General features: G+C 41.9%; 3 protein-coding genes across 5 annotated transcripts in view; 2 read left to right on the top strand and 1 right to left on the bottom strand.

Moving 5' to 3' along the window:
* ABAT (4-aminobutyrate aminotransferase) overlaps window positions 1-7,682 on the top strand; it is a 57,728-nt gene extending 50,046 nt beyond the window's left edge. For all 3 annotated transcript variants that reach the window (XM_032197498.1, XM_032197497.1, XM_032197496.1), the window contains exons 11-16: window positions 34-182; window positions 1,725-1,862; window positions 3,256-3,423; window positions 4,162-4,308; window positions 4,616-4,727; window positions 5,544-7,682. In XM_032197498.1, coding sequence (XP_032053389.1) covers window positions 34-182; window positions 1,725-1,862; window positions 3,256-3,423; window positions 4,162-4,308; window positions 4,616-4,727; window positions 5,544-5,665 — 836 coding nt within the window. In that variant the 3' untranslated portion in view covers window positions 5,666-7,682. The remainder of the gene's footprint in view (window positions 1-33; window positions 183-1,724; window positions 1,863-3,255; window positions 3,424-4,161; window positions 4,309-4,615; window positions 4,728-5,543) is intronic.
* A 2,613-nt stretch (window positions 7,683-10,295) lies between these two features.
* Window positions 10,296-11,460, bottom strand: TMEM186 (transmembrane protein 186). The gene is made up of 2 exons (XM_032197790.1): window positions 11,452-11,460; window positions 10,296-11,215 (listed from the first exon to the last, which is right to left on the bottom strand). Exons 1-2 carry the CDS (start codon window positions 11,458-11,460, stop codon window positions 10,484-10,486), a joined length of 741 nt encoding a protein of 246 aa, XP_032053681.1. The 3' UTR covers window positions 10,296-10,483.
* Window positions 11,461-11,537: 77 nt separating this feature from the next.
* Window positions 11,538-20,049, top strand: PMM2 (phosphomannomutase 2). The gene is made up of 8 exons (XM_032197499.1): window positions 11,538-11,675; window positions 11,931-12,042; window positions 12,970-13,046; window positions 13,934-14,025; window positions 14,806-14,905; window positions 15,951-16,026; window positions 17,182-17,297; window positions 19,291-20,049. Exons 1-8 carry the CDS (start codon window positions 11,607-11,609, stop codon window positions 19,393-19,395), a joined length of 747 nt encoding a protein of 248 aa, XP_032053390.1. The 5' UTR covers window positions 11,538-11,606; the 3' UTR covers window positions 19,396-20,049.
* The last annotated feature ends 729 nt before the right edge of the window (window positions 20,050-20,778 follow it).

The raw sequence follows: 20,778 nt of genomic DNA, 5'->3' as shown, positions 1-20,778 counted from the left end.
GTGTTTTTCTAATTCTTGTGTTTCTGGGTTTAGGTTGCTTAGCTACAACTCACTCTAAAGCAATTCACAAACTGGACATTCCATCGCTGGACTGGCCTATTGCTCCATTTCCAAGACTAAAGTATCCTCTGGAAGACTTTGTGAAAGAGAATCAACAGGAAGAAGCCCGTTGTTTAGAGGAGGTAAAAATTCACTGGCAGCTTTCTGTTATTTTGTTTTGAAATGATGAATAGTGTTAGTAGGATTAGCTGCTTTTCACTAAAAGAATGTTTTCAGGGATTGGAACACCATGTGATTAAAATAGCATTCACTGTTGTTTACAGTTAGAAGTTTGTCCTTGCTTTTCAGAAGAACAGCCAGTTTACTGTGAATTAAGGTCTACATGAATTATACTAAAATGAAATTTCACCTGCTTGTTATATCACAGTGAATTAGCCTGCCAGATTTTGCAGAGGGACATGGACTAAGAGCTCAGTGCGTATAATACTCTGCAAAGAGAACCTGTACCAATATTTAATTTTTTTCAGGTTTTCTGTGTTAGCTTTCTGGTGTAGAGCTCTGATCCTGCCTACAGCTGCAGGGAGTGAGTGGGCAGAGATTCAGAGCCTTCCCTAGCACAGGAGAAAGGTGGGCAGAACCAAGTTCAAGGGAGGCAAACACTCTGCAAGTACCAGAACCATGGGATTCCCTGTTGGGCTTCCAGGGATCTAGGATCTGTCATTTGCAAGGGGTTGTTCTTGAGAGAGGGCTTTGGGGAGCAAGGCATGATGTGCCCTGTGGCTGGAACAGAAACAGTGCGCCATCTAGAACATTCTGACCACCGAGGAGTGGGCTGTGATGTGCTGAATGGAGCTCAGCAGCACTGCGTGGATGGCTGCACAAAGCTGGATTGGAGAGACTTCTCATTCAAACCTGCATCATAACTTCAGGGAAAACTGAAAGCACAGCAAATTGCTTTCCTGTGTTCGCACCACAATAGCTTATTGGGCTGGAAGGAAAGTGGGATGTAAAAACCAATCCACAAATGTTAAGCCATTATTTAAAAAAAAAAAAAAAAAGCTGAACACTCTCTTGAAAGTCTGTAAATTTGCTTCCTGACTCCCTTTGGAAATCATTACTTTACACAGCCTACACAGGTTGTGGGCCTTGAAAGCTGTAAGTGGTATTTCAAATACAAATGACACTACTAATCACAGCAACTGGCACTACAAGGTTAATTAGAACTTCTCTGAAAGCCCCTTATTAGCAACAGGATTTCTTCACCTCTTCATCTGATTAATTTTAAAGTATCTTAAGTGAGTGATTAGAAAAGGCAAATTTCCCACATTGCATTCATTAATACATTAGATGAGTTTTGTTTTGACACCAAATCTACTTTTTTTTTTTAATATAGGTTAGGTGGAATGACAGCAGTGGCACAGCAAACTGCAGTGGTTTCAATGGTACTTTCAGCTGAAGTTTGCTGGACCTTTCACACCATCGTAGACAACTACGCAACTAGTTACAATATGGTTCAGGATATGGTTTAAATTTCATTATTTAGGAACAAGAGGGTAATGTTAAATCCTGGATGAAGTATTTGTGGATTCCTTGTGGTTCCTGGCACCTTTATAGCAAGAAATAAATGTGAAGAGTTGACGTGCTGGTGCTGAGGTTTAATCATTCTGGAAAAGAAATGTCAGAATGTCAGAAAGGAGAATGTAGCATAAATGTTTGATTTACAGGTGGAAGATCTGATTGTAAAGTACAGGAAAAAGAAGAAGATTGTGGCTGGAATCATTATAGAACCAATACAGTCAGAGGGTGGGGACAATCATGCCTCAGATGACTTCTTCAGAAAGTTACGAGATATCGCCAGAAAGGTAATCAAATATTTCACTGTTCACTCACTGGTAGCTAAACATGAAATTATTTGTTCCTGTCTCCAGATACTTCCTCTGCCACCACTCTGGAGCTTCACAAGCCTCCTCATTAGCAGTTGGGATAGTTAAGTGCGTGTACTGAGATACTAGCCACTCCTAGAGTCAGCACAGTGGTTTCTCTTACATTCGGTGCACAGTTAGTGGTTTCCTCAGTCCACTAAATTTTCTTTTACTGTCTAAATGACAGAGAAATTGCTCTGACTCATTTACACTGGATTTCATAGTAGTGTTCTTTAAATGATAATGCCAATTTGTAGAGGTGGGTTAAAACAATTTTAGAAGAGGAAGGTTTGGGTAAGGGTAATTTTTGTTTGACATACTTGTTTTTCAGGTCTTTTTGCAATTATAAACAAATTGAGTCTGTCTGTAAGTTTCAATGTGTCAATAAAACAATGAAAAGGGCAGATGCCTTGATACTCAGAATGTGAACTTACCTATTTAGAAGCAGTGGCCTTCAGTAAGACAGACTGTGCTTTTTTCCCCTCAAACATCTGTATCAAAAGCTTTAATGTGTGTTTACAGAGAAAAGAATAGGTAATATTTGGAAAACTCTCTTTGGAAAAGTGCAACTTTTCCCATTGTTAACAGCTGCTTATACAAGGGTGATACCATAAATAAGGTGAAGTGAAAAGGTTTGTCTCATCTAAAATGTGAATCTGCAAAAAGTACTTAGCAACTGTTTTTAATGACAGTGTCATGATGTAGTTTGATCTTCTTGTCCTGCAGCTTCAACAAAATTGTCCTTCACATTAAAAAAAAAAAAAAAGCCAGTTAAAATGAGTAGCTCCTTCAGCAGACTCATCTGAAAAGGCTGTTCCTTCAGTATCATTTTAGGTCCCTAAACTGAACATATCAGCTGCTGGTAGTACTTTTGCACCACAAATGTCTGACTTAGATTGGAAGCTCAGATTTCTCATCTAAAACAAACAAAACTCCTGGAAATGAGGTTCTACTTCCCTCAGAGGCTTTGACAATGCCACCTAGACTCCTCTCAGATGTTTTTAGGTATCTCTGTGTCAAAAGAAAAAAAAATATACACACACACACATATTCATACATACAAAAAACATGTATTTTGCTTCTGAGTTTAGGTCGAAAATATGTTTCTGTTGCCTTTCTGAAAAAATAGCTGAGTTCCTAATTGTGCAATCTAATGCACAATAAATATGGCAGCATTGGTCTGTGGTTGAGGAGCGGAGATTTGGAGCAGTGAAGGCGGAGGAAGGAGGGATGTTAAATGTAATTGACTTGTATTCATCATTTCACTAGGGGAGGTATTTTTGTTTTTGAAGTGTATACTCATGTCCCCTGCTTTTTCCATCTGTCTCCACAGCATGGCTGTGCATTCTTGGTGGATGAGGTGCAGACGGGAGGTGGCTGCACCGGAAAATTCTGGGCCCATGAACATTGGGGCCTGGATGATCCAGCTGATGTGGTAACATTTAGTAAGAAGATGATGACAGGAGGATTTTTCCACAAAGAAGAGTTCAGGCCAAATGCTGTAAGAGTTTTCAATGAAAAATTGAACTTTCTGCTAGTTGGTGCCCCCTTCATTGGGTACCTGTAATGTCCATGGAAGAGGCAAGCTTTCTTTCAGTAATGCAGGTTCAGCTAGATGGAGCTGCTATTTCTTAGATACTTGCTTTGTGCTTACATGAGAGTTATCTTTACTTCCTCACATTTATTCTGATTGTTCTCAGTCACAAAGGTCATAAAGCTGGTGGGAGAGAGTGGAGAGCTGGGTTTAGCCTGCTGAAGTAATCCTCAATAGGAAACCAGCCACAATTTGAATAAAACCTTACCTTTTCCGTATTATAAGTTGGTATCTTCAGAGCTTATATGTAAGCATTTTGAATTGTTATCAAGACTTATTCTTCATCGTAATGTCATTTTATATATAATAAATGAAGAAACTAAATGGGAAAAGATAAAGCTTGAATGCAAAACCAGTATAGATGATGCTAGTTTCAACACCATCTACAGCCATGTTTCAATGAGATGTCAGATTAGCAAAATAGAAGGCACTAAATTCATAGCATAAAGCAGTTGTTTGCCCTTTGTTTCTGCTGAGCAGGGCAGCTGTATTTTGCTCTTAGAACAAAAAAGGGGACTTGGTGAGGTTAGTGCATGCTTTTTGCTGTACCAGATGTTGCATGACCAGTGTGATGGCTTGCTTTTTTTTCTTATAGTGATTTTCCTGTTAACATATACCACAACTCTCTTTCCATCCTTTTTCAAGCCTTATCGGATTTTTAACACCTGGCTTGGAGATCCATCCAAGAACCTTATGCTTGCTGAAGTCATTAAGGTTATTAAAAGAGAAGACCTCCTAAACAATGCAGCCCATGCAGGGAAAGCGCTACTGACCGGGCTGCTGGATTTACAGGTAAAGATTTGGAAGGCTTATTGTAGATAAGGGGAAATTTGAGATAAGGGGAAATTTGCTGATCAGTTAGGATCTGACCTCATGCAGTTTTAAACACTTGAAGTCTGTGGCTGCGCAAACTGTTGTCAGAAAGGGGCAAACAACACACAAGGTTGTGTCAGGTGTCCAGACAGTGCGCAATAGCTCCACTCCCCCAAAACGGAGGAGGCAGCAGGTTCTTCACTTGGTAGAATGCCTGGCAGAGCTTGCCACCTGGTGCCCTCTACTGCAGCAGCTGCCATGCATACATCCTCACCTCTCTTTGCAGGCTCGCTACCCCCATCTTATCAGCAGAGTTAGAGGAAGAGGAACATTCTGTTCATTTGACACTCCAAATGATGCAACTAGAAACAAGTTAATTACAATAGCCAGAAACAAAGGTAAGGCAATTTGTGTGTAGTTTAGCTTCAAAGGACAAACAGGATACGTGATGCTTTAAATTGTCCTTTTTTTGTATGCTGTGTGTACTACACTATCCAAGGACAAAAGTGAATTATAAACAAACTGTGTTTAGGCTTTTCTGGAAATAGATGTATTTTCATGAACATTTAAACCAGTCAGTTGCATGTACATGCACCTTTATCTTTTGGTCTGATATTACTAAGGAGGCCTGTGCAGGGCATATATTTCTGATGTCACTTTAATATTCCTCTGCAGTGAACCTCGGCATGGCTCACGTCTAGAAAAATGAAGTTAACTGTCACACAGGAAAACACAGGGAGGACGTGGAATTTTATGTAATACCTAATAACAAAATACATTGAGTTGCCTAAAATGGGGCTCTACAACTGCCTGCCCCTTTTACTACACGGGCTGTAGACAAGCCTGTTTCAGGAGGGGAACCTCATGCTCTGAAGCCTAGTATCCTCTTTGAATTTAATTGTGGGTCCTGGGTTTGCAGCTGTCATGTTTTTGCTACTTTCATCTCTTGAAAGAAGCATCTAACTACTGTGCAGTGAGATTTTAGTGTAAGACATCAGTAACGTTTTGTTCTTGAAAACTAAGCCAGCAGAGAGAAAAGGTAGAGCCATTTGCTTCACAGTACACCAACTGATGATGCTCTGTGTGATTGTATGGTTAGGAGTGATTTGGGAAGCTTCTGTTGCCCCTTCCCAGTGATGTGAACATTGCCAAATATTCAGAAAATGCAGTTCTCACAATGGTGGAAATGACTAAAGAAACTCTTCTTGTCTTAGGTGTTGTACTGGGAGGCTGTGGTGACAGATCAATTCGTTTTCGTCCAACGCTGATCTTCAAGGATCACCATGCACACCTCTTTCTGAACATTTTCAGTGACATCTTAGCAAACTTCAAGTAAAAAGCCGTTCTCTTACACTGAACAACTAACTGATTATGAGATTAGTTTGCATTAATTCATGTCTTCTCCACTTACAAGATAAGTGTAAAGTCATAAACTAAGGGTTGTGTTCTGTCTGTAATGCTGCCCAAGGCAAGCTGCTCCATGCAAACTCGACCCAGGCAGAGTATTGGTACTGGTCACCAGCAGGTACCCGCAGCTGTCCTACACTGTGCACAGAAGCGGTGGCCCTCCATCCTTGGGTCCTATTAATTGCAGAGTCCTCCATGCATCCATGGCCCTGACTAAGTTGTCTAAATACGACCTGGCACAGTCTGTTTTCACAGATAATCCCAGTAGCTTTACTTGTGTCCAGAAGCAGCAACAAGTACTAAAAGCCACATGCCTGCCATGCAGAAAGTGCCATTCTCTAATGGTAGATAGAACAAAAGAGGTGTTTCAGGGAAAGCTTTGCTTTCCACCACTGCCAAGTACAATATTTTACAGAATAATTTCAAGCTTTACTCCCCTGAATACTGAAGTCTGCCATACCACCTGGATCATGACACTGCTCTACCTAGCCATTAGCCTATACATACTGCTTGAGAGGCACTGATGCACGCAGCCACATGTGCGGTGCCATGAGTGGAAGTGACATCCTTCCCTCCTTGTCCTGGATTTTAAAACTCTTGACTTCTCTTAGAATTAGAGAAGAGAAAGCTATACTGAGATGTATGTAATTTGACAAAGCTTAAAGAATTGTGTGAAGCACATTATTTCTATCTCTGTCAGCAATCTCAAATTATTTGGGCTTATTTTACCATTTGCCCATAATATGCCATAAGAGCCATTAATTTAGCTATTACAAGTTCTACATTAATAAGGCTGTTGTAGAACTACAGCAGAATTGCTTGATCTTAGCCATTACCTGACATCAGTGCCACTACAGTGAAGGCCTAGTCCTAACTGCACATTATAATGCGAAGTAGTTGTGTTGTTCTGATAGGTTACTCTTAAGTTATTGATGCTTCAGAAGTCTTCTAGAAAGCCACAAGATGAAAAAGTTGCAACACTTTGTTACTTTTATCCTCTTCAGAGAATTGTTCTGGACATCTCTTTACTATTTGCTTAAGGCTGACTTGACCTAGTTCTGGTGCTTTTTTTTTTTTCCCTTCTCTTTCTTTGGCTAGCAGGCATCTGACTTTTCCTTAGCAAGTTTAACTTTTGTATTTATGCACCAAAAAAGAGGGACCACTTTTAGACTTTACAGTTGCCCTATCAGCAATTTTTAAGTACATAAGAGACAGAGCAGTTAAAGGATTTATATCTGTTTAATAAAGCTGCCAAACTGTGAAAGGTTTCTTACCTGCTCCGGTAAGTTTTAATCATGGTTTTCCCATTTTCCTATTTTTGAGTACTGGTATTGGACAACTCAAGAAAGCTGACTTCTGCTAGCTTAGAAATAATGGGATTTCTATAAACCTCTCTGCAGAACCCAGAATTCTGGTACCAGCTGGTCAGAACCCAGGCAGGTTTTTGAACAGAGGTTGTTGAAATCTGGAGAAAGGGCTGGTGGATTGGTGTTCAACAAAACCTCACTGTCATCACTGTCCTCATAAGAGTATTATCATCAAGAGGAAAGTCAAAACAAGAACTGTGTTTGACCACATTCTGGGAATTAGTTCGTTCAACATATCAGTGCAGTAGTTTTAGTAAATGTCCCTAGCAAGTCTTGTACTTCTACAGAAGCAAAGGTCCAGTAATTTGAAGTCTTACCACATCTTCACTTTTATTATGAATACTCTAGGTGTTTTTATAATTTTTACTGACACTCAGTAACTGTATAATTGTGTACAACATATTGATGAAATCATGTTAGAGAATACATAGAGAGCACTGCAGCTGAAGCATATAAAGTTAATATTGTTTACAGCATACTGTGGACAGTGCCAAATAAATGTTTAAACAAATACTTAACTACACTTCATGGTGTAACTAGTAACTGCACACAGATTCATAAAAAAAAAAAAAAAAAAAAGACATCTCATGTGTAATCAATATTCTTAAATAAAATATTTATAATTGAAGTTCTTCAAGACTCTTTGTTTTAAACCTAGCATTTGCCTAAACTGAATCACTAGTGTTTATTAAATATATTCTTACGAAGATAGACAAACCTCCAGAAAACTTGCTATATGCATGCAATCCACTTCAGTCAACCTGTACTTCGCTGCCATAGTGTTTAAGCCAAGGAAAAATTACTTTCCTTTTGATATTGCTGCACCACTTGGTATTAGCCAAAATTTAAAATAATAAGGGCCCCATTAGGAGAAGTTTAACCTGAGTAAATAGTAAATGATGATTAGCCTGTGTGTTATAATGCCAATTTTACTTACCTGCATCTGCTGATCCACCAAGAGACAGAGGTTTCAATAGGCCTGAGGAAGAAACAGTGAAAAGAATTCTCCAGACTTTGCTCTTGTGAAGTTTAGCTTATTTGCCATGATTCCAAATGAAGTAATAGCTAGAAGAGCGGTGTAAGGCGTTACCTTGCTTGTAACAATTCAAAAAAAAAAAATCTTACCTGTTAAAAGTGATCAGATTTGATTCTCAGATTTTAATCCTGCTTCTTTTTTTTCTGTGGAGGTTTTGGCAAAGAAGGAATCATGCTAACACCACAGAATGAAACCAACATCCTTGAGGACACATGGTGAGGTGATCAAAGCTCCAAGTTAGGGAGAACACAAACTGCATGTTTCATCTTCAGCTTTAATTCAACATAGCTTTTAGTTGTCTTACCTGTTTTCATGTCAGGTAAAATCAGCCTGGGGGTGGGAAGGAGGTCTGCAAATCCAGTAAGTGGAAGGGTATTTGGCAAGGGCACTGTCCATGTTAAAGCATTCCCAGGTGAGCAAACAAATCAAGTGGTGCTCTAAAGGACTGAGTTCCCAGGCTAAACTGTTATCAGTGGTGTAGTAAAGAGAAGGTTGTTGAATTCATGTAGTCTAAGATAATTTTTGGCAACATTTACTGCAGTTTTTTGGAACTTAAGAGTTACAGAATCGCACCATCATCTAGGTTGGAAGAGACCTCCAAGATCATCGAGTCCAACCTCTGACCTAACACTAACAGTCCCCGCTAAACCATATCTCTAAGCTCTACATCTAAACGTCTTTTAAAGACCTCCAGGGATGGTGACTCCACCACTTCCCTGGGCAGCCCATTCCAATGCCTCACAACCCTCTCAGTAAAGAACTTCTTCCTAATATCCAACCTAAACCTCCCCTGGTGCAACTTTAGCCCATTCCCCCTCGTCCTGTCACCAGGCACATGGGAGAACAGACCAACCCCCACCTCTCTACAGCCTCCTTTAATGTACTTATAAAGAGCGATAAGGTCACCCCTGAGCCTCCTCTTCTCCAGGCTGAACAAGCCCAGCTCCCTCAGCCGCTCCTCGTAGGACTTGTTCTCCAGGCCCCTCACCAGCTTCGTCGCCCTTCTCTGCACCCGCTCAAGCACCTCGATGTCCTTCTTGTAGCGAGGGGCCCAAAACTGAACACAGTACTCAAGGTGCGGCCTCACCAGAGCCGAGTACAGGGGGACAATCACTTCCCTAGCCCTGCTGGCCACACTGTTTCTTATGCAAGCCAGGATGCGGTTGGTTTTCTTGGCCACCTGAGCACACTGCTGGCTCATATTCAGCCGACTATCAACCATCACTCCCAGGTCCTTCTCTGCCTGGCAGCTCTCCAACCATTCCTCTCCCAGCCTGTAGCTCTGCTTGGGGTTATTGCGCCCCAGGTGGAGGACCCGGCACTTGGCCTTGTTGAACTTCTTGCAGTTGGCCTCAGCCCATCGGTGCAGCCTATCCAGATCCTCCTGCAGAGCCTTCCTACCCTCGAGCAGATCGACACACGCACCTAACTTGGTGCCCTCTGCGAACTTACTGAGGGTGCACTCGATCCCCTCATCCAGATCATCGATGACGATATTAAAGAGGATCGGCCCCAGCACCGAGCCCTGGGGGACTCCACTAGTGACTGGCTTCCAACTGGATTTAACTCCATTAACACGCACAGCAGTGGTGACAGTAGTGATTAAATGTTATACATACAACCTAAAACAAGCATAAACATGAATACATGCAAAGAAGGACAAGTAGCTCCAGATTTCCAGATTATAAAGGTTGCAGTTATTAGGATCTAAATCAAAAAAAAAAAAAAAAAAAAAAAAAAAACAAGGGATTGATCATACGCTGTCCCTGTAATTCAGAGCATCATAGCTTAGGGACGTTCTTCCCGTATTTCACTGGGGAATAAATGTGTGTTAGAGGCTCCTGAAGTGCTGTCCCAGTCTTTAATTTTACATCAGGACTGAACCATCAGCTCATCTAGCACAACGCACCCCTGTGCTGCCAAGTTTTGTTCACTTCCCCAAGGATGGACTCACAGCCATTGTCCCTGTGTACTCCTACGAGCTGGTCAATGTATCATTTCTTTAACAATGACTTCAAAATCTGACAGAATTTTTGCAGTATTATATGTATAATTTACTGCTTGTTAACGCGTGAGCTTGTAACTCTTAGAACAGCAGTGTGACAGCAATACCGCACACACTCACTGTGAAACAGAAGTGATCTGCTCACACCATAAACGAGCTACAAAGACGTTTAATCCATTGGATTGTTCACTACCATTTCTACTTCCCATGCGGAGCACACTCACCAGCAGACGTCACACAGGAAAATAACACAAGTACGTCAGGTTATCAAAGACTTCGTAGAAGAATAAGCACAAGGAACAACGCAACAAGCAGAATTATCAGGAATTTGTTATTGTATCACTGAAGTTCTCCAAATATTTCCCTGAACTTCTGTCTGTCTACAACCTGGCCGTATTTAGTCGTAAAGTACAAGGTATCTTTGCTGTTATATCGTTTGAACTGGAGAAGTAGCTCCCCTTTGACATCTCCAGCTTCGTCCGAAGTCATCACTGTCTCTATGGGACAGTAAATGTCATTCCGTTTTCCCCAAAATGTCAAGTGGGCCACTTTGACTGTTCTGCCGGATTCACTCAGGTAGATTAATCCAATAATTCGTCTGAAAAAATAGCTCATACCGTACAACATCACGCCAGCGAAGAAAGCAACGCCGGTTGTATACAGGAGCACGGTCTGGGAAGCCTGGCCCTGCAGATAGAGGTAGCAGACGGGAGGCACCACAGCCAGGGTGGTCGCGGTCTGCAGCAGCTTCAGCCTGGACAGCGCCCGGCAGTACTTGATCCCCGGGAACCTGTAGACCACTGTGAACTCCTCCGCTGCCTCCGCTACCGCCGCTTGTCGGACCGCAGCAGCCGGAGCCGCCCCGCACAGCCCGGCCGCTGCCACTCGCCGCGCCTCGGGGCGGGCAGCGACGCCCCCGATCCGCCAGCTCTGCACACACAGCCGGGAGCCAACGACGCGGGGAGGGCGAGCGGCCGCTGCTTCCCCCGTGCTCGCCCGGAGCCCGTCCTGGAGGCACCTCCGCAGGGGCAGCGCTGCGGGGCCGCTGCTCCGAACCCGGCAGAGCCCGGCCTGGAAGGAAACGGCCCCGCGGGTCACCGCGAGCCCCCCCGGGCTGTCCCGCACCCGCCCCGGCCGCGCAGCTCAGCCCCCCGCGGGGCGGGCAGGAGGGGGGCTCGCACCCGCACCTCCTGCGGCTGAGGGGGGACAAAAGCTGCCGTGACACGGCCGGGGCCACGCGGCCCCCCCCGGCTCGGCCCCGCCGCCCCGCTCCCCCCTGAGCCGAGCGCTGCCCCCTCCCCGCTCACCAGCGCCATGGCACCGCCGCCTGTAGGGGGAGGAGGCGGGGAGGGGAAGGGGAAGGACGAGAAGAGAAGAGAAGGGAAGGGGCGGAGGGAGGCGGCCGGGGAGCTCCCGGCGGCCCCGTGGCGGATTCGCTTCCTCCTGTCCCTCCCGTGCCGCTATGGCGCCGTCGCAGCGCGCCGCGCTCTGCCTCTTCGATGTGGACGGGACCCTCACGGCGCCGCGGCAGGCGAGTGCCCGGGGCCGGGCTGGGCTGGCGGGGCCGCACCCGCCCCGGTACCGGCGGCGGGCCCCTGGGGCAGGGCGGGCTGGGCCGGGCTGTGCCGGGCTGCCTCGGCTCCTTGCCGGCCGCGTTCACTGCCAAAGCCAAAGGCAACACCCGAGAGGCGCCCTCGCTTCTGCTGAAAGCTCTGCGCCGCTGTGCTGGGGTTTAGCGGGCGCTGCAAGGCGCTGACAGACCGAACTGCTTTGTTTTGGCATCTAGAAAATCACGGCTGAGATGGCCGAGTTCCTGCAGAGGCTGCGCCAGAAGGTGAAAGTCGGTGTCGTGGGAGGCTCGGATTTCGAGAAGATCAAGGAGCAGCTCGGCGAGGACGGTGAGGATGGGTGGGGGCTGACGCAATGTGGTGCCCGGGGTTGCTCAGAAGGAAGTCCTGAAGGTGAAATGCTAACCCTGCTCGTCTTCCTCCTTCCTGGCTGTAAACCTTTCCTTTAACACACGTTGCACGCGGTTTATGAGCAGCTGTTGACAGGCATTTACAGCCTGCAGGCAGTGTCTGTGTCCTGCAGGCATTCCCGTATGTTCCTAAGGGATCGCTAGGAACAGTGAAACCCCGACCCCGTGACAGTGCCTGGAAGGCACCCACCTCGCTGGTGCCTTGAGATGTAACTCCGCGTTGCACACACGTGTGTGGGCTCCTCCGTCCTAGCTCGTCCCTGGAGGACCTGATGTCGTTAGCAGTGGGGTTACTGTGCAGAGATAAATGCTTGTGTTGGTCTTTGGAGAGACTCCTGAATGGTCTTTACTTAACTGACACCACTGATGCCTGTGATGCCTGCGTAAGTCAGAATTCGTTTGGTGTAGGAGTGGTCCCCAGCAAGCCATCTCCTTTTGCATTGCAGCTGGATTCTCACAACTCTGTCATCTCCTGTAGGTTGGTACCACTGAGAAAACAGGCCTAAAACAGTAGTATTTTATTTGTTGTCTGTCCCGGCTGCGTGCCGAGTTTTTGCAGTATTTGACATATTCAGCCCCTTGCATTTAATGCAAATGAACGTACTTGCAGGAGAAGAAGAGACTTTAAGCAAAAATAGAAATAACATGACTGAAAGACTTTAATGTGATTTGAGGCGCGTGCTAATCTTGGAGAGAAATCAGTGGTTTTAATCTTGTGCTTGATGTTATGCTGCTGAGTCCTTCACGCTTTATAATCTATGTTTGCTGCATTTTAACCTATGTAAGACAATTCTACGTGAAGAACATAGGGGAAATTATAAGTTACTATGTTTTTGTTTGGTTGTAGTGGTTGAAAAATTTGACTACGTGTTTCCAGAAAATGGTCTTGTAGCATACAAAGATGGGAAATTCTTCAGCAAGCAGGTAAGTGCGAAATTTCCAGTAAGGGGAAATTTTCTAAACAGGATTTTGCTTTCTTGCTACAGTGCAGTCTTCTATAATCACCCTCATTAAGCCAAAATTTCTGCTATTTCTGTATGTTACTTCTGTAGCAGATCTGTTTGCTCTCTGGTATTCTCAAAAGCACATCTGGAGCCTGGAACATCCGACCGGATAAGAACAGTTAAAACCCTGGAACAGCATTTCCCTCAGCTCAGCTATAGGACACATGGCCAGGCCTCTGCCCCTGGAGTTCCTATGGAAGCTGGCACTTCCTAGCCTAGGCTGTTAGGCCTTAGGGTTTAGAAAGTTTCTTTTAACTCTAATGTAGGTACATTTTAGTATTCAGAGCATACATTCTGATACACTGTATATGCTAGAAGGCATTCTAAAGGAATAAACAACTGTTTCTAGATACTTTAGTCACATACCTTGTTTCAACAAGTAATAGTGATGAAACATTTAAGAGATCCTGGCTGAAATCGCTGACTTGGAGAGGTGGTTTCCAGTTTATTGCAGTCACGATCTCCATTCTTCATGCATGGCTACAGCAGCCATTAACTGCAGTTGGCTTTCTAGGTTTGCTCTCTTTGGCAATGTTTCCTTGTAAAGCAGGTACTAGTAGGGAGCATATTAAACGAGCGTTTGTTTTTATGGTTAAAAAAACAAAGCAAAACAAAGTAAGCAAAAAGAAAAATGGGATCCTTAAGTTAGTACCATGAGTGCCTCACTTGAGACTTATTTATTGAAGGAATATTTCTTTGTGGTATTAGCCATATCTGATTATCTAATATCTGTGTTTTCTGTGTGATTCATTTTTGGAATCTCATATTCTGGACCTTCGGTTAAATGGTATTAATTTATTTTGTTAGAACATTCAGGGTCACCTGGGTGAGGACATACTTCAAGATCTAATCAACTACTGCCTGAGTTATATTGCAAAGATAAAACTGCCAAAGAAAAGGTATGTGCATACACACATCTCGGGATCACCATGTTCTCCATGTTATAGTGTTGAGCATCGGGATGTAAAGCAGACTTCTCATTAAAAAAATGAGTAATTTGTGGTTTAGGAACACTGTAGACATGAAACAGAGATCGATTCATGCATACAGAGACAAGCTCCCAAGTGGAGCAGGTGAAAATGATTGAAAAGGCTGGAAAAAAATCTACAGAATTTGAAATACCAATTGATTGCTCATTTGAGAGGGAAGGAAGTTCAATTTTTGAGTAGGAGTATTCCTTGATAAGTCTGGACTTCAGCAGCATAATGCTTTCCAGAGATGAGAGGTATGAATTAAGATCAATTCTGTGTGTTTGCGGGGGTGCAGCTGCTCGAGTCAGTAATGTTTACCATATGTGAAGCTAGCTAGAAACTCTGCCAAGATTCTTTTTTGCTGTTTCACCTAAAAGATGCCAGGCTGGTGTGCTAGTGGCTGAGCGTCTGGTTGGCAGGATGCTCCAGTCACATTTTTAAAACAAATCATGCCTTTAAAAGTTAGTAGTGATGATTTAGTAGTTGCTAGATTCAAAGAAAAGTCCGAAAGATTCCCTCATGCCAGTAATGCTGGGTCCTGTATTTATTTTATGCATACAATGAGAGCCTGAAGGAGACAGGCTCTCACTGAGCCCCACTGTTCTGATTCCCACTGTTCTTAGAAATAAATGAAACCTCATCATGATACTCAGTGTTTTGAACAATTTTTCATCTATTTTCTATCTTGTTAATCACTTCTTTTTCCAGGGGCACTTTTATTGAATTCCGTAACGGGATGTTGAACGTGTCCCCCATTGGAAGAAGCTGCAGCCAGGAAGAACGAATTGAGTTCTATGAACTTGATAAGGTGAGGTACAACTCTTGAAAAATATCCAACTCTTCTGGAAGAGGCAGTTATAGCCAGGTTATGATTAAAAAAAAAAAAAAACAACAAAAAAAAAACACTTCTATACTTTGTCCAGTATTTCATTTTTTCATTTTAATTTTTTCAGTGTGTTTTTAACTAATTTCCTTCTCCAGACTTCAGAAAATATATACAGTAGTTAGTTTTTTGTTGCAATAGTTAACTGAGATGACTTGCAGAAGAGGTGGGCTTGGCTCATGTTTCTTTTAACCCTATGTCCAGGGTACTGAATATCCTACCTCCACATACGTGTTCCTGAAAAACCCTGTCATAGACAAAACTGTACTTAACTGCAGCACTCTGTAGTATATGCAGCCTCCATCCACTCAAGTCAATAAAACTATTCCTTTTCTCCTTTTCTTCTCAACTCTCCAAGCCTTTTAAAGCAGAACTTAAAAATCAAGATCAAACTATTTGCTCTCATTTATTTTCCTTTGTACACAGCTAAATGTGGGAGGTCAAAATGAATCTGAGCCATGGTATCAGAGTTCTGTTCCCTGCTACACCATAACAACTGCTTCTGATGTGATACAAAAACTGAAATCTACCTTCTTAAAAGCAGTGATTGCCTGTGACTGGGTTAACAGAGCCCGAGGCATTCTGAAAATACCCTTTTGAAATACACGGTGTCAGAAGATTAGCACCATTCTCCCTGTGCCTGTCACCCCATCTGCAAAACTGAACTCTGCTGGGAGATGAGGCATACCTCCTTAGCATCCTAAGATTTTCAGATAAAAATGCAAATATCACAGCATGTATGTCAAGTTTTGCTCTTATTTTATACAAGCTGGTAACAGATTAAAATGGAAATACTCTCAGCATGCTTTCAGTAATAACAGAATGTAGCTCTGTCACACTAGTCCTGATACCTGGAGCTTTGGGTATTTTGAGGGTGGGTTTGTTTTTTTTTGATTGTCTTTTTATTCCTGAGTTAACACGACACATAGCTGATGTTTTTTTCCCCTCCCCCCTTTTTTTTTTTAAACAGAAGGAACATATAAGAGAGAAATTTGTAGCTGATTTACGAAGAGAATTTGCAGGAAAAGGCCTCACATTTTCTATAGGTATCACATTTGAAATAATTTAATTGAAAACCATTTCATTTAAATTTCATTTAAAACAAATCACATCCCCTCACTGCATGCAGTACAGCTTTTTTTTACTTTCAGGTTTTCATCTGGTGCATTTTAAGTGAAACCAACAAAGAACGTCATTGCCTGTCATCAATTTGTTATCTTTCAATGTTAGTTGTGTAACAGATTCTGCTCATTTTTAAATGTGTTGCTCATCAATTTTGATCAGAAATACATCGGTACTATTTCAGTAGTCCGTGGTTCTTTAGTTCTATAGCTGCGTTGAGTGGGAGGAAGGAGAGGAAAAAAATCCAAAAGCAAGTGCAAACAAAAAAAAAAAGTGATAATAAGGTGGACTTAATTTTCCTATATTTCTTCTTTTTTCTCTTTCCCCCCTACTATATTACAAAAATTTTGCCTTTCACTTTTTTAAATCATTTTTTCAAATCAATAAAAGACATATGGGTGACATTATTGATATAGTGTTAAATCACTAATGCAGAAGTGAACTGCTCTCCTAAAGCATGCTGTAAATACCTTTTTGACACTCACTTCAATGGGGAAATACGCTTATATATTGATAAAGTCCATAGATTTGGAACTGGGACATTTTGTCCTAGTCCTTGACATTGCAAAAAGAAAATCTAAGATCTAATCTCAGTGCAGCATTGATAGTAGTAAAGTAAAAAATGTTGCCCTGATAGTCAGTGACCTGTTAGGTTGAGTTCCTCCTTTTCCTATTCTGAAAGCCTTAAAAAGCTTTTGCACAGAGACAGAAAAATCTCAGTATGAAGCAATCTCTCTGATTCGGACACTGAACACATTTATTTCTCAGTAGTTACAAGATGAAGACACTGTATGGTAAGCAATGGCTGTATTTAGTCATGTGGTTTCCTTTCAAAAGTCAAAAGATTAAATGTAACTTTAAAATAATTAAAAAAGAAAAACTCAATTTGTTCTAGAGAAGTCAATGGTGTTTGAGAAGTTGCCAAGACTTCTATAAAATACTTTATGAAAATTCCAGGGTCTCGTAGCATTTCTGTAAAGTTTCTTCTACTAAAAATGTTATTCAGTTTTGTTCTTCCTCACTGTCTCCTAACAACTGTGTTCTTATAATAAAGATTGCTTGGTTCATGTCTATCCTAGGAGGCCAGATAAGCTTCGATGTGTTCCCAGATGGCTGGGATAAGAGGTACTGCTTAGGAATCATCGCCAAAGACGGATACGAGACAATTTATTTCTTTGGAGATAAGACTATGCCAGTGAGTATATTGTTTTGTATATGCATTTCAGAGAAGCTATTTTAAACTGCAAGGACTGTAGGTTCTAATCACTTGCCTTACGCCTGACAAGAACTGAATTCAGAATATGTATGTAAACGTGGGCCTGTGCTTAACTGGCTGCGCAGTACTGGTCAGCATAATGCTGGGAGATAGCTACGAGCATAGATTTTTCATGTTTTCTGAAGTGAGCAGAGTGTGCTTAACAGAGTTAGTACTGGAATATGTTTTTAAATTGTGCTTCTGTAATTACATTAGAAAGCACAGATGACTTGACCATTGAAAACTGATACTCCTATTTGATTGCTGTAGATGGATGTTTTTTCTTGGCTGGTGATTATTGAACATTTATTTTCCATTTAATTTCATATGGTATCTTTGCTAACCACTTTATCAGTCCCCTGTTGAGAAACTGAACTTGCATCTAATCCCTGAGAGAGGTACACAATAGGCTGTTTCACAGGCTTTTGAAAATACTGGGCAGAGAACTGACTAGATATAGCAAAGGGTGGTAGCAAGCACAAGGACTTGGATGAAATTCAGGCTGCCTGCACATGGCCAAAGGATGGTGTCAGGCTAAGCTGCACAAGAAAAGGATTAGTTCTGTACAAACTTACAATTTTATAAGTTACAAAGAATGTCATAGTTTTATAAAGTTAGAAAAGCCAAGTTTTCATAAGTAAAATACAGGCTTTGTATTAAGTCGTCCCGCCCCACTTGACACCAGCTGCAAAAGTAATCAGCTTTCCCTCTGGTGTAGGGTTTAAAATCAGCTGCCCCTAAGCTCTATAATTGCCAGTGCAGCATTTTCAGTTGTGAAGTAGCAGGAGTTGCTGTTTTCTCACTATGCAGCAGTGTGGCAAGCAATGTACAAAAATTAGATACCGCTTCCGGTAGCATGAAGCTGCTGCTCTCGGGGATCTCTGCTCACGCAGGTGGTAGCACCTTTGGCAGCACCTCAGCCAGCTGTGAAAGAGCCTTCCGTCACTCTCCTGTGACTAGAAGCCAGTTACAAATGCCACATCAGAGCAGTAGCTAGCAAGGCCAAGCTGCTGCAGTAGCAAAGGATCAACAATGTTAACAGTCATGTAGCTAAAAAGGAAGGAAAGCAAGCTGGAAGGAAGAGGATAATGCAAGTAAGTTATAAATATCTGTTCTGGAACAAGCTTTACACCTGGATAAGTAAACAATTTTAAAACAATTTTTAAAAGTTGATACTGGTTTGCTATACAAAACTAAAACCCTGGCTAAACTTAGACTGCGAGTTCTACTCTTTCACTGCCAACTCTAATGTGTGGGTAAGGAAGTTCTCATGCAGGTGTTTGTGATGTTCTGCAGAAGTTTCAGCACAGCAGTGGTATAAACATGTTATGCAAAAAAAAAAAAAATAACAAAATGGTGGTTTGCAGTTTGTTTTTAAAGCTTTCTGGAAGATGATATCTCAGGTAAGACTTCTGGCCCTCAATTTACAAGAATGGCCATCTCTTTTGGAAATTGACCTGAAGGGATCTTCTTTTTTGTTGTTTGAAACCTCAAATAAAATTTTCCTGCAAATTGTTTAGTTATGCTACTTGCTTTTATGTTTCCAAAAAGAAATCGGGCTACTGCTGAGTGCTTGCTAAGTTAGGAAAGACTGATTCTTTCATCAGCATCCTCTCCCCAGTAACCGGTTCCAAATGTAACGGCCCCTGCAGAGCTAGCAGGATCGGAGTACTGCAGCAGTAACCTGACTGCTTTAGTACCAGGCACTAGTTAAATCAGACCTACATTTCAGTTTGATTAACGTTTCAGTTTGTTTAAGGTAGCTATTTTAAAGGTGTCCTCATTGTCATTCATTAGCAAAGCTTTTAAGTCGGCATGTGATTCAGTCTTTGCAGCATTGTCTTTATGTGCTCCTGTTCCACCCTAAGGCTGTGTATATGTTAAGCTAAGTAATGTTAAAAACTCTTCTACTTTTTTCCTTTTCTCTTTTCAGGGAGGGAATGACTATGAAATTTTCACAGACTCCAGGACACAAGGCCACAGTGTCACATCCCCACAGGATACAAGAAGAATCTGTGAAGAGCTATTTTTTAAGTAAAAGACTTTCTTTTAGACTTCATGCTTACAAAACGGTTAAGACAGCTTAATAACTCAAAACATCTTAATTTTATAATATGTTTTTCACAACTGGTCATAAATAACAAGTGCTTTGCAGGTCCAAAGGGAAGTGTTTTAACTGAAGCGAACCTTTCCAACCTGTTAGAGTACAGTACAGCTCATTTAGGACCATCCTTTCATGGTTTCCATTGGAAAAAATACTTTTTGGTTAGTTGTGATTTTATTCTTTTTATTTGATTTTGTTCCAGTTAGGCCAAAAGGGTTTATTGTGTCTCATGTGTTTTCCTGTGAAGTGTTACTTTGGGAACAGTAACTAATTTCATTTAAACAACTCGGTATTTCTGGTCAGAGTAATGTGCACCTACACTAGCATCAGCACAGTCTTCACAGGCATGGACCAACTACTAGCTTGGACTGCAAGCGAGGACACTATGCTTAGGAATAGCAGAAATTGACTCTTTGCTGCTTTTGTGCTTAATGTTACAGGAGTCTAAGACATGAAAAGGTGATAAACCTTTATGTTAATGCCTTGTCTGACATACTCTTGGCAGTATAAAATGCTTTATACATCTGTGCAGGGGGAAAGGAAGAACCGTGGTGTTCTATTTTTCATCACTTTGGTTTAAAAAAAAAAGGGAAAAAACTAAAAATCCTTAATTACACTTTCACTCCGTCCCCTCTCCCAAAGTAATCTGTCTGCTGTCGATTAATAGCCTTAAAATTAGCCCATAAGGCATTATACCTAGTTTTGTCTTTGAAGCTGCTATTCAAGAAAACAAACATTTTGATTTATTTTTAAATATTTCCTTGTGCTATGAAAACATGAATTATAAGACACTTAGGATTTTCTTGTTTAAAACTGGAAGATGAGTAAAAGATAGGTTTGGGTTTTTTTCTGGGGCTGGAAAGGCAGAACTGAGCCAGAAGTCCCTGACCTCATACATATTCTGGTCAGACGGCGTGCTGAGTCTACTCCCACGGGACTAGCCGGGGCTAGTTACCTCCTCAGGACAGCAGCTTGCCGTACCCAAGGCACAGCATGGTTAACAGTACCTATACTTTTTGCAGATGTTTTTAACTCTGCAGTAGAGAAAAAAAAAAAAACAATTATCACTAAAGCAACTTGAGCACAGTAGCAAAATACAGTTTTCTCACTAATTACATTTCTGATTTTCCTGGGAGACTTTATGAGTAGATGAGATTTTTAGTGCTACGATAAAATAAATGACATAAGATGTTTCAATTAAAATTCAAATTGAAGTATGACAATCAGTGTAACTGTTAATACTACTTTTCTCATCTGGAATTAGGAAAGTAATCTCTTGTGTGAACAGTTTGATTTAGAAAAGGAGAATAAAAATCT

This window comes from Aythya fuligula, chromosome 15, assembly GCF_009819795.1.
Source record: "Aythya fuligula isolate bAytFul2 chromosome 15, bAytFul2.pri, whole genome shotgun sequence".
Lineage (NCBI taxonomy): Eukaryota > Metazoa > Chordata > Aves > Anseriformes > Anatidae > Aythya > Aythya fuligula.
Note: the sequence above shows the minus strand (reverse complement) of the source record. Positions and strands in the feature narration are given on the sequence as shown.